Source organism: Tamandua tetradactyla, chromosome 9 (genome assembly GCF_023851605.1).
Source record: "Tamandua tetradactyla isolate mTamTet1 chromosome 9, mTamTet1.pri, whole genome shotgun sequence".
NCBI lineage: Eukaryota > Metazoa > Chordata > Mammalia > Pilosa > Myrmecophagidae > Tamandua > Tamandua tetradactyla.
In genome coordinates this window covers 36,326,546-36,338,701 of record NC_135335.1, presented here as the reverse complement: position 1 = coordinate 36,338,701, position 12,156 = coordinate 36,326,546, and the positions used below count along the sequence as shown (strand labels likewise).

The 12,156-nt window shown below is 42.2% G+C and overlaps 1 protein-coding gene across 1 annotated transcript; it reads right to left on the bottom strand.

The window, feature by feature from the left end:
- Window positions 1–293: 293 nt before the first annotated feature.
- Window positions 294–10,869, bottom strand: MKRN2OS (MKRN2 opposite strand). Its single transcript, XM_077115096.1, has 4 exons — window positions 10,629–10,869; window positions 3,841–3,890; window positions 2,423–2,585; window positions 294–1,540 (listed from the first exon to the last, which is right to left on the bottom strand). Exons 1-4 carry the CDS (start codon window positions 10,844–10,846, stop codon window positions 1,303–1,305), a joined length of 669 nt encoding a protein of 222 aa, XP_076971211.1. The 5' UTR covers window positions 10,847–10,869; the 3' UTR covers window positions 294–1,302.
- Between the last annotated feature and the right edge of the window lie 1,287 nt (window positions 10,870–12,156).

Sequence of the window (12,156 nt, the reverse complement as noted above, 5' to 3'; positions counted from 1 at the left end):
CTGCTGTTATTACTAACATCAGGTAAATAATTGGAAGTTGAGTCCTAAATAGAGTGTCAAGAAAATGGGGACAAATTGGAATATTCTCTAACTCACTACTTCCTTCATCTTTACCCTCTAAGGTCTTTATGATTTCTTGAATGCCATGGAATACCATCGCATTTCTGTTTAAACCGGTATTATATTCTGGATGGGAAATTCGTTTTTGTTTTTCTTAAAAAAAAAAAAAAAAAAAAAAAAAACCCGTGAACTTATAAATGCAAATGTTGGTATGCCATGCATTTTTTTTCCACTGAAGTTGCCACTATTGGAACATTACCTGAATGCATCTTTGGAAGCAAGCTTTAAGGACCTATAGCATGCTTTCTGCATATCCTTATTAATAAAGAAATTATGAGTACCTTGAAGATAGGTTTGGATTTTGGAAATTAAACATTATTTGCCATCAAGGCTGGAGAACAAAGTTTAAGTGGACTCTATCAAAAACAAAGTGAGTTCTGGAAGCAGTTTCCAAAGAATAATTCTGAAATGTCTTGCTCATTGGTTTTTTTAAAGTTTGGTGATTATTTGGGTGTGCTAATTCTGATAGGCTCATTAAAAATCACCTCATTTCTTTGTGGTTCCTCATCACAGATTTCTCTTTCCTTCTAAGAATTTAGAGAAAGAACACAGCCCTTTCTTTTTCTCCTTTCTGAATTCTGCATTTAAAGTGGGTAAAGAAAGCTCTTTCAAGTGGTAAACCTAACACCCCAATCTCCAACTTGGTCAGGACAGGCAAAATGAAAAGAAAGCAGATGTGTTTTTACTGACCATCCCAGTTTTGTACATAGACTCAGAAAAGCTAATTCCAAAGGAATACTCATTTCCCAAACCAGATTCTGGGGTCTTTTCATTTTTTAATTTTTATCATTAAGAAGGTTATCATATGCTTTTAAATAAAAGCAATGAGGTGTAAGTACTCATTACTTCATAAATTATAAATGCCTCATTCAATTTCCTATCAATAAAACAACTGTATAAATTGTGAATAAAAGATGCCTCACCGTGTTGTGCTGTAACATGGTTTCTCAATTTAAAAACAAAACTGCTAGGAAAATAATTTAGTTGTAATGCACACAAAATTTAAATTTGTTAGTAGTTTTATAAATTCTCATGCTGTTGTCAGCTGAAATATGCTTAAAGGACAGCCGTGACACTTTTTTCCATTAATCCCAGAGCATCAGTGCATTTAGAAGTCCTGATACCTATTAAAAGTAGTAACCCCCAAACATGCTGTCTCTGCCAGCTTTATAAAGTGCGTTCCTAAGAAGCCGCCTCCTTCGGAGGGTTTGTCTGTGCGTCCGGATGGTCCACCATGTAGAAGCCGCGTTCTTCTATCGCCCGGTAGAGGGCGATATATTTGGACGCCGTCCTCGTCCTCGGGATCACGTATTGCTCCGTGAATTCATTCTTGTCCAGTTGCTTCTTGCCTTGTGTGGTCAGAATACAGTTAATGAATGCGAGAGTAAAACTGTAGCAGTTGTGGTGGTCTTCTCTGTACCTTACAAGACAAAGACGTTGAGAAGAGAAGGTTTAGCTTTGAAAATTGTTAAGGAACAGGCCACGAAGCCTCAAGAAGTTTTGGTGATTAATGGGGGTGAGTCGGCACAGACCCACGTGACAGTGTTGAGTGGTGATAGCTGAGCCACAGTGTGACATCTGGGCTGTGTCCGTTTGCTACTCAAACACAGACAGGAGTGGCCTCACCCAGAGTGGAGACTTAAGTTGCAAGTAAACTGCCAATTGGAGGAACTTAATTTTCCCTGAAATTCTGCATTCTAGAAGTGGAATTCAAAACCCAAGTTTTATGAGCTCACACAGTCTCTAGATACATTTCAAAGGAAGCCTTAAAGCCATTGAAATCCTCACATAGGCCATGCATCTAAAGTGCCAAGGGATGGACAAATTGGGAAATGAAACCATTTCAAATTCACTAAACAAAAACTAAAACCCAGAGCTTTAAATCCTTAAATCTTTTTACATTTTGAACATAGTTTTTTTAAAAAAACTGTTCTAAGGGAAAATAATGTCATGGCTTTTGATAATATATATATATGAGTGTTTGTGGATAGATAGATGTTAAATATGTGAAAAATATCTATCAAATAAAATAACTAGAGTTCTAGATTCTAGTCCTTTTTTTTTTTTTTTTTAGCTCTTAAAATGTTGTGAATCTGTAGTATAAATGTATGCTGACTCACCTATGCAGAAAATCCAAAGTAACTCAACCCCTGTTTAAATTCTGTTACGGGCACAAATATCTCAACATGGGCTCCAGGTGAAACGTGCCGTTTAGAGTGACCCCTGGGCCAGGGTCACAGGTGAGCATACCTACGTGCTAAACGCGTGCTGGGGTGAGGGGGTAGTCTTCGGGTGCACGTACCTGTGAGGCAGCCAGGCCCCCGAGGCTGAGAACGCTTCCAGGTACTGGTCCCATTGGTCCATCAGCCCGAACATGTTGGGCTGCAATAACGGGACACTTAGACTCTGTTCCCACCCGGCATCATCTCGGTGAACACCTTGTGTGTTGTAATTATACACAACTCCTACAGACCAAAAGCAAAGAATCTTAAGGGAAAATGCACCTCTGTTAAAAAGAGACGTCAGAAAATGACAGAAGCCACCTCATTAACAATAGAAAATATGAACCCAGTTTGCAGTCTGAGAATCCTGGGTGCATGTCAGGGGGGAATGGGCCATGGTAAATTCTAGAATCTCCTTCCTTGGGGTTGGTCAAGTGTAGAAAGCCGCCATCTGTCTAATGTGATTTTGATACATCTTGCCTGGGGTTTGGGTGGCCTCTGCTTCCCCGGCTCTCAGCAAAGCATTTCATTCCAGGAAACCCAGTTCTCACTCTACCTGCTGTTCGGCTGTGAAGTTGCCCCCTAGGAAATTAGGTGCCAGGATAGTCATCTCCAAATATTTTGTTCAAATGCCCTATGTACAAATGAGTTCATCTTGTTTCCTTAAATCAGCAGTAAATTTCCACTGATAAAGACTGATGATAACTGTGACTGCTCATGTAGGTAAATCCTGGTTCAAAAAACCTGTTCTAGGTCTTTTTTTTCCATGAAGTCAGTTTCTCCTGTAATATCTGACCCAGGCCTCTGATGACAGCCTCTTCTGGCTTACTCCACTCATCATTCCAGGGCCATTACCTCGTGGGTGTGGCTCCGTCCAGCCCCCTTTCCTGTGGACAAGGAGTTCTCCTGGTTTGCAGAGTTGCACACTCTGAATCCTCAGAGGGAAATCTGGCCAAAGAGGCTGTTTGGTAAAATCTTCACATGCAATTTTTAAAAACATTTTTTTTTAGCCAGACCCCTACAGTCCCCACCACATTCTAAGGAGCTATGTCCCCTTATTTTATTCTCCAAGTCGCTGCCCAGCTCCTGAAGACCCTGGTGTATGGAAACCCAGTAGAAGTGGGCAATATGGGGACTGGGGAATCAGAGGGCCTGGGTCCAAATTCTGGCTCAAACACACAATGTGGTCTTGGGCAACTCAGCCTCTCTGGACATCTGTTTCTTCCTCTGTTAAAAACAAACAAAAACTTTTACAGGACTGTGAGGCTCTTGAACTGAGAAAACGTCTAGAGTTTTCAATATTTGGTATCGTTGGTAGTATTATAACTTGCTCTAAAGGCAAGTATTTCTCATTTGGGGAGTAGTGATGCCTCACCTCATGCAGGAGTAGAACCCAAGTAACTAAGAAAACACTAATTCAGTGTCACCATAATCACATTTTTCTAACTGAAAATTTGGAAGCTTTTTAAAAATGAAATATCTATGAAATCACACTCACCATTTGTGCTGGTTATTCCAACATGAAGATCAGACCTTCCATCATACTCCCTGAAAGAAATAATAAGCTTTTTGTTTTCATTTTTCTCCTTTGCACATGAATTTGCTGTAAAAAGTTGACATTTAAAGTCAGAGGCATTACTTATAATTATGCTAAGAGTTACTCCCAGAGAACCTCTTTTGAGAGATGTGACCTTTCTCTCTAAGCCAACTTGGCAGGTGAACTCACTGCCCTCTCTCCTATACAGGACATGACTCCCAGGGGTGTAAATCTCCCTGGCAACGTGGGACAGAACTCTCAGGGATGAGTGTGGCTCTGACATAGGATTCAGAAAGGCTTCTTGATCAGAAGGTGGAAGAGACATGAAACAAAATTAAGTTTCAGTGGCTGAGAGATTTCAAAGAGTTGAGAGGTCATTCTGGAGGTTATTCTTATGCATTTTATAGATATCCCTTTTCAATTTTTGGTATATTAGAATAGCTAGAAAGAAATACCTGAAACTATTTAACTAACCCAGTAGCCTTGATTCTTGTAGAGGACTGTATAACTATAAAGCTTTTATAGTGTGATCATGTGATTGTGAACGCCTTGTGGCTGATGCTTCCTTTATCCAGTGTATGGACATATTGGTAAGAAAATAAAGACAAAAACTAACTAAGTGGTGGGGGTGTGTGTGTGAAGGGTATGAGATGTTTTGGGTGTTTTTTTAAATTTTTATCTTTTTGGAGTAATGAAAATGTTCAAGAATGGATTGTTGTGGTGAATGCACAACCGTATAATGATACTGTGAACCACTGATTGTACACTTGGGATGATTATATGGTATGTGAATATACTCAATAAAATTGCACTAAAAAAATTAATAAAGCAGGAGGCGTGATATGGGTCTCCCTATTTGGCTGCCACCAGATCCCCATCATCAATGTGTCCAGCTTAGCAGATGCCCTGTCTGCAAGTTGATTAAGCAAAGAGTACATCTGAGATAATAAGCAGTCCTTTGGCTCCTTCTGGATTTCCTTGCAATGCCCAGTGCTAAAGGTGAATGTGCTGGGGACCAGCCCAGCTAGAGCATAAATCCAGCATCGTACCTTCCCCAGCACTATCCAAGGATAATGTGGAGGTAGGGTCCTGAATGCATCTCAGTGGACCTGGACAGTCACACCTTTTAGAAAAGCCCATTTTGGTCCTTCTGGTCTGTGGCCACACCTTTTTCCCCCTGGACAGCCCTTGTTTCCTGAAATTATCCATAAAATGTATAATTCAATGTAATTTAATCATATGCAATCTCAGGTCATCACTCACTAGCCTGGTACGCTGGGCAAGTCACCTATTTTCCCTGATCTCAGTTTCCACACCTGTAAAAGGGGAATACCAGAAGCCTCCTAGCAAGCTGGATGTAAGAATAAAATGCCTAATGAGTGCCAGGCACAGCTAGATGTCTAATAAATCAGAGGTAATTTTTAAATTTATAAAAAAATCCTTTGTCGAGACCCCAGGTTTGGATATTCGGTTCAGGGAATAAATCCTCATGAAAACCAGCACTCCCAGGCTTTAAACTGCCACTGGATACAAAGGGCTGTCCTATCTCCTTTAGAGCAATTCACCAAGACATCCAGTTGCAGCCACCTTTGAGCTTGTGGGGTGAACTTGTGGGTGCAGAGATTGAGAAAGAAGCTGGGAAGAAAGGAACCACTTTAGGTGGCTGGTGAAGGGCTGTGTGCATAGCTCCCTAAGCTTAGCATTGCCTAAATCCTTGGCATGCCCTTCCTTGCTCCCTCCTTTCCTTCAGTTATTTCCCATTCATACAGCAGACGTATTGGGCTCTGACGATGGGTCTGTCTTTTTGTTAACTGAAGGGCTCAGGACACAACAGGGAAGAAGATGATGTCTCTGCCCTCATGGAGTTTACTTACGTCCTGAGAAGAGTTTTTCGTTTCAGTTTACTAAGTTTGGAATAGATTGACAAGTGCTAGGAAGGGAAAAAAATGTAGAATGTTATAGAAGCCCCTGGTAGGCGCAGAATCGGGTCATCTTTCTCCCATAGGGCTCCTTCATGTAGCTCTGTAGGTGCAGCTTTGTGCAGGGCACTTGGTTTGGTGAGTGGAATGAGGGCTGAGTTTCGGCAGTTTCCACCTCTGCGGCCAGGTGCATTTGTGCAGTCCACAACCTGCTCAACCTGGTGTGGCTGCCGTGGGGGATGCTAACCTAGTTAGGGTAGAACCTCGACGATTCTTTTACAAAACCAGTGCAATTGTCTCAAGGTGAGCGGTGGAAGTCAGGCATTCGCAGTTCGGAGTGAACTTTGTCCCCTCAGTGTTTTCTTAACTGTACTGAGAGTTTGGAAATTTGGATTAGAAGAGGGAAATAGTTTGGAACTTGGAGGCCTTAGTGGGTCAGGTGGGCAGGGGACTGCCTTGTGCTACAGATCCTGGTCTGAGCACCTGAGTGAGGGATGGTGTTTCGACTCCACCTCCCTTCTGCAGATGCAAAGTGACCCCGTATTCCCAGAACCCAGAATTGAGACCAGGTCCATCTGTATCACCACTGCATCACAAGGTAAATAAATGTTTAGTGGGCCACCCTGAAAACCTATCCTGGGTGGACGCTGTCACATGTGATGTGGCATCTGTAGCACTTCCCACGCAGAGCTGCACAATAGAGATTCATTGAGTGAACAGCATCATGGGAAATGAATTTCAAATTATAAACACTTTACTCAGAAGCTTTTGGAATCCAAAGCAATTAACGACTCAGAGTTAACCGGAATGAAAGGCTCTTGTAAAACGGTTCAGGGGACTTCTGGAGAAGATGGCGGCTTAGTAAGACGTGCGGGTCTTAGTTCCTCCTCCAGAACAGCAACTGAAGAAACAGAAACGATACAAAACAGCTCCCGGAGCCACAACAGAGACCAAAAAGACAGCGTACCCCATTCTGGAACGGCTGAATGGGCAGGGAGAATCCGCTGTGGTGAGATCACCGAGGGGTGTGCGTTTCCCCAGGCCGGGGCAGCTGGCGACCGGGGTCCCTTCCACACACGTGGCTTCCCGGTCTGACTGGGAACGTTGGATAGCGGGGCCCTCCCGCCACACTTGGAGTCTCGGGCCGGCTGGGCAATTTGGACCGGCACTCCCCCAAGCCGCGGCGGCCGGCGTCCCCCCCCCACACGTGGATTCCCGGGCCAGCTGGGAGATCCAGATCGGCACTCCCCCAAGCCGCTTCGGCTGGCGACCCGCCCCCACAGCGAGAGTTTTCCGAAGTTAAAGGAGCCACAGCAGCTTTTACTGGTGGGACCCGAAGACAAATGAGCGCCACGAGCGCCACCTACTGGGCAGGATAAGAAAAACAGAGCCCAGAGATTTCACAGAAAAATCTTTCAACCATCTGGGTCCCACACCCAGGGAAATCTGATTAAATGCCCAGACACCAGCAGAAAATAACAGATCACGCTTGGAAAATTGAAGATATGGCTCAGTCAAAGGAACAAACCAATAGTTCAAATGAGATACAGGAGCTGAGACAACTAATGCTGAATATACGAACAGAAATGGAAAACCTCTTCAAAAACCAAATCAATAAATTGAGGGAGAACATGAAGAAGACATGGGCTGAACAAAAAGAAGAAATAGAAAATCTGAAAAAACAAATCACAGAACTTATGGGAGTGAAGGACAAAGCAGAAAAGATGGAAAAAACAATGGATACCTACAATGGTAGATTTAAAGAGACAGAAGCTACAATTAGTGAACTGGAGGATGGAACATCTGAATTCCAAAAAGAAACAGAAACTATAGGGAAAAGAATGGAAAAACTGGAGCAGGGGATCAGGGAACTGAATGAGAATATGAAGCGCACAAATATATGTGTTGTGGGTGTCCCAGAAGGAGAAGAGAAGGGAAAAGGAGGAGAAAAACTAATGGAAGAAATTATCACTGAAAATTTCCCAACTCTTATGAAAGACCTAAAATTACAAATCCAAGAAGTGCAGCGCACCCCAAAGAGAATAGACCCAAATAGGCATTCTCCAAGACACTTACTAGTTAGAATGTCAGAGGTCAAAGAGAAAGAGAGGATCTTGAAAGCAGCAAGAGAAAAACAATCCATCACATACAAGGGAAACCCAATAAGACTATGTGTAGATTTCTCAGCAGAAACCATGGAAGCTAGAAGACAGTGGGATGATATATTTAAATTACTAAAAGAGAAAAACTGCCAACCAAGACTTCTATATCCAGCAAAATTGTTCTTCAAAAATGAGGGAGAAATTAAAACATTCTCAGACAAAAAGTCACTGAGAGAATTTGTGACCAAGAGACCAGCTCTGCAAGAAATACTAAAGGGAGCACTAGAGTCAGATACGAAAAGACAGAAGAGAGAGGTATGGAGAAAAGTGTAGAAAGAAGGAAAATCAGATATGATATATATAATACAAAAGGCAAAATGGTAGAGGAAAATATTATCCAAACAGTAATAACACTAAAAGTTAATGGACTGAATTCCCCAATCAAAAGACATAGACTGGCAGAATGGATTACGACCCAGCAATACCACTGCTAGGTATCTACTCAAAGGACTTAAGGGCAAAGACAAAAAAGGACATTTGCACACCAGTGTTTATAGCAGCATTATTTACAATTGCAAAGAGATGGAAACAGCCAAAATGTCCATCAACAGACGAGTGGCTAAACAAACTGTGGTATATACATACGATGGAATATTATGCAGCTTTAAGACAGGATAAACTTATGAAGCATGTAATAACATGGATGGACCTAGAGAACATTATGCTGAGTGAGTCTAGCCAAAAACTAAAAGACAAATACTGTATGGTCCCACTGATGTGAACCGACATTCGAGAATAAACTTGGAATATGTCATTGGTAACAGAGACCAGCAAGAGTTAGAAACAGGGTAAGACAATGGGTAATTGAAGCTGAAGGGATACAGACTGTGCAGCAGGACTAGATACAAAAACTCTAAAATGGACAGCACAATAATACCTAATTGTAAAGTAATCATGTTAAAACACTGAATGAAGCTGCATCTGAGCTATAGGTTTTTTGTTGTTGTTGTTGTTGTTGTTTTGTTTGTATCTTTTGTTTTTGTTTTTTTCTTTTTCCTTTATATATATATTTTTATTATTATTATTATTATTGTAATTTTCTTCTCTATATTAACATTCTATATCTTTTTCTGCTGTTTTGCTAGTTCTTTTCCTAAATCGATGCAAATGTACTAAGAAAGGATGATCATGCATCTATGTGATGATGTTAGGAATTGCTGAGTGCATATGTAGAATGGAATGATTTCTAAATGTTGTGTTAATTTCTTTTCTTTTTTTTTAATTATTAAAAAAGTATTAAAAACAAAACAAAACGGTCCAGGCTTCGTGATTCTGAATAGGTGGAAATAAAGGTCTGCCAGGCTATGGAGTTACAGCCTGAACTGAAGAGGAAAAGAATAGGATGGGAAGGAACGCGTTGGCTAAACATCGTCCCAGGCGCTCAGGCAGCCATTTCTTACGTGCCTCGTCACTGAGCCTTCACAGCTCTGCAAGGGTGCTGACTATCTTTGTTTTACATCTTGGTTGCTCATTAAACTGGCCGGATTACTCATGGTAAGAGGCCATTCTTTTGATGAGACACACAGTGACAAGAGGCTGGTGGAGCCCTGCTCCCCGTTTCTAATGCAGAGGAGGAAACAGGCAGGCCTAGGGAGGGATGCAGAGCTGGTCAGGAGATCAACCCAGATGGGAACCCAGGGTTTAAAGATGTCAAAGCCTGCGGGGTCTTCTCTGCATCCTGATTCACCGAGCCCACTCCACCCCACCACGCCCCAAGAGGAAGGGTCAGGGGTGCAGTTTGTTCTGTGCCTAAAAGTTTAACCAACACCTTTTACACTCCTCGGTTTGTGGCATTGGAACCCAAGGAACGTGATCAAGGAGGTTAAGCCACATGGAGAATAAGCAGAAAGTGAGGTCTCAACTCCAAATGTCCTGACCCCAAACCGAGCACTCCGGAGGGGGTGGGAGCGGGAGGGGGAGGTGGGGGGGAGGGGGCTAGATTTCAAGGAGAGAAAGAGGATCTCCACACTAAACCCTCATGGGATGCCGGACACTGGAACGTACTCTACAAAGGAGGACCCATCACTCGGTCACATCCTTGCTCTTTGTAAAACTAGGCTTATAAGGGGCCAATTCCAATGCCATTGCTAAAGCCAGGGGCAATGAGGAAACACAATCCTTTCTTTCGATTCCTGAAGTCTTTCTTAACCAGAGCCAATGTGGTGTCTACAATCAAAATAGACCGGGTCTAGCTTTCAATTCATTTCACCTTATTTCTAACACATCTTGTCTCGAAGTGGCCATTCTTCAGACATTGTCTATTGTACCTGTCAGTCACCGAAGTTACAAACTCACTGGCCCATCAGTATTTATTATTATTAAAAGGTATTTTGATGACATTCACTGCTGGGTCAGTTTTCCCAGTTAGCCTCTTAGCACAAGATCTATGCATAGAAAATCACCAGGCTGTCAATCATTCTCTTAAAATTGTATAAGCCATGTTACCTCCATATAGTCTTGCAGTATCTGTTATGATACAAATAGGCCTACCTCTCAGGACTTGAAGCCAAAACGATGGAGAGATCCTTTCCCCAATCTCACGCTGTATATGGTACAGGTTTAGATAAAAGAAAATCCTAATGACTAAACCACGAAGGGAAACATTTGCCCAACTCAACATAACACTTAAAAATTAAAAAAAAAGAAAAGAAAAAGAAAAAGGCTGTACCTAAGAAACGTCCCCTGGGTTGGTCTTAGGAGGAAGGCACACTTTTCTTGATGCCCATTGGTAAATGGATTAGAGATGCTAACAGGCGCCTCCTCCAGCTTCCTGAAGCCCACGGCGCGCCCGCAGAGGGGGCAGCTCTCGGGCACGCCGAAGCCGTAGATGCATTTCTGACAGTGGTTGAATTTAATTAAAGGCCTTCCGATTTCTGCGCCCCGCATGGCGATAGCCACCGAGAGTTCCTTTTCCTGATGACACAGACTAGCAAATAAATGCGGCCCAGGTAACACGATCACGAGGATTAATCAGTAACCAGACCGTCCCTGAGCCTCGTTTCTTAAAGGGCTCGTTTCCATCTGTGCTCGCTCACAAAGTTTCCTTCCAGCCGCTCTCCTGTTCACGGCTGATGACAGCCAGCGCCTACCGATTCGTTAGATCCCTACTTCTCTTGTGAAACCTTCCTCAGCTTCCCCCAGCGATCCCCTGCACGGATGGCACTCCGCTCAGATTTCTGCTTGGGGCCTATTACTTAGTCATTTCGTTTTGTTTTTCCCATTTCTCTGTGAGCACCTTGGAGTTGGGGACCAACCTTTATTTTTGTGTTCCTAGAGTGGGTTATCTCTTTTTGTTGAATAAATAAAGGAAATCCTTACTTGGAGGCTATTTTCTTTCAGAGTTTTATATTATAGAAGTAATCTGCATAAAAAAATTAACGCTCAGTTAGAAACAAAGATAATGCTTATGCTTGGTAGGTGTTACTGACAGGAAGAGGGCATGAGGGGGCTTCTGGGCCCTGGAATGTTCTGATTTGTTATCTGGGCATTGATTATATGGGAGCACTGCGTGAAAGTTCATCAAGTCGTACATTTTACTATATGCACTACATTATTCTTCAATTAAAAAACTTCTAAGCAACTGCACAAAATTAAACAATAAAGAAGGGAGAATGCCCTTGATTGTCCCATAATGTTTTCCCACCCACCAGAAAACTAGTGTTAACATGGGTGAAGATTTCCGTGCAATTTTTTTTTAACCTCAATGTTGATAAACTGCATACTGTTTTGAAATTTGTGTTTTTCTCTCATCTTGGAAACGTTTTCACAATATCAGTAATATAAGTCCAGCTCATCCTTTCAAATGATAACATAGGAATCCATAGTTTGGTTGTACCACAATTTTTTTAACTGATCTCTTACTGATGCTTTTATTTCCAGAGATAAGTAACAGTCGGGGGGGGGGGGGGACTCTCAGAAAAAACGTCCTGTAGACAAAGGTGCTTTAGGAAGGTTAAGTGTTTTATAATGTGCATTTGAATATATTACAGTACACTGATATGCAAGAATGGACAGCCTCAGTTTAGACTCACAGAGTTGCAACCGACCTTGGAAATCATTTCATCCGAACTTCTCTTGTTACACTGAAGGCAGAAAGGTTATAGCTAGATATCAAGCTCAAGTGACAAGGACCTGAGATTGTTCATTATTAATATAAACCACATGGCTATTGTTTGCTAAACTGCTTTTGCTACCGA

Bases quoted from the DNA above. Each gene is read 5' to 3' on its own strand.
- MKRN2OS (XM_077115096.1), bottom strand. From the start codon at position 10,846: ATGCGGGGCGCAGAAATCGGAAGGCCTTTAATTAAATTCAACCACTGT. The intron at 3,891-10,628 runs GTACAGCCTTTT...TATTTCTTTCAG, and splicing joins ACCCAGGGGACGTTTCTTAG to GGAGTATGATGGAAGGTCTG. The intron at 1,541-2,422 runs GTACGTGCACCC...TTGTCTTGTAAG, and splicing joins GGGGCCTGGCTGCCTCACAG to GTACAGAGAAGACCACCACA.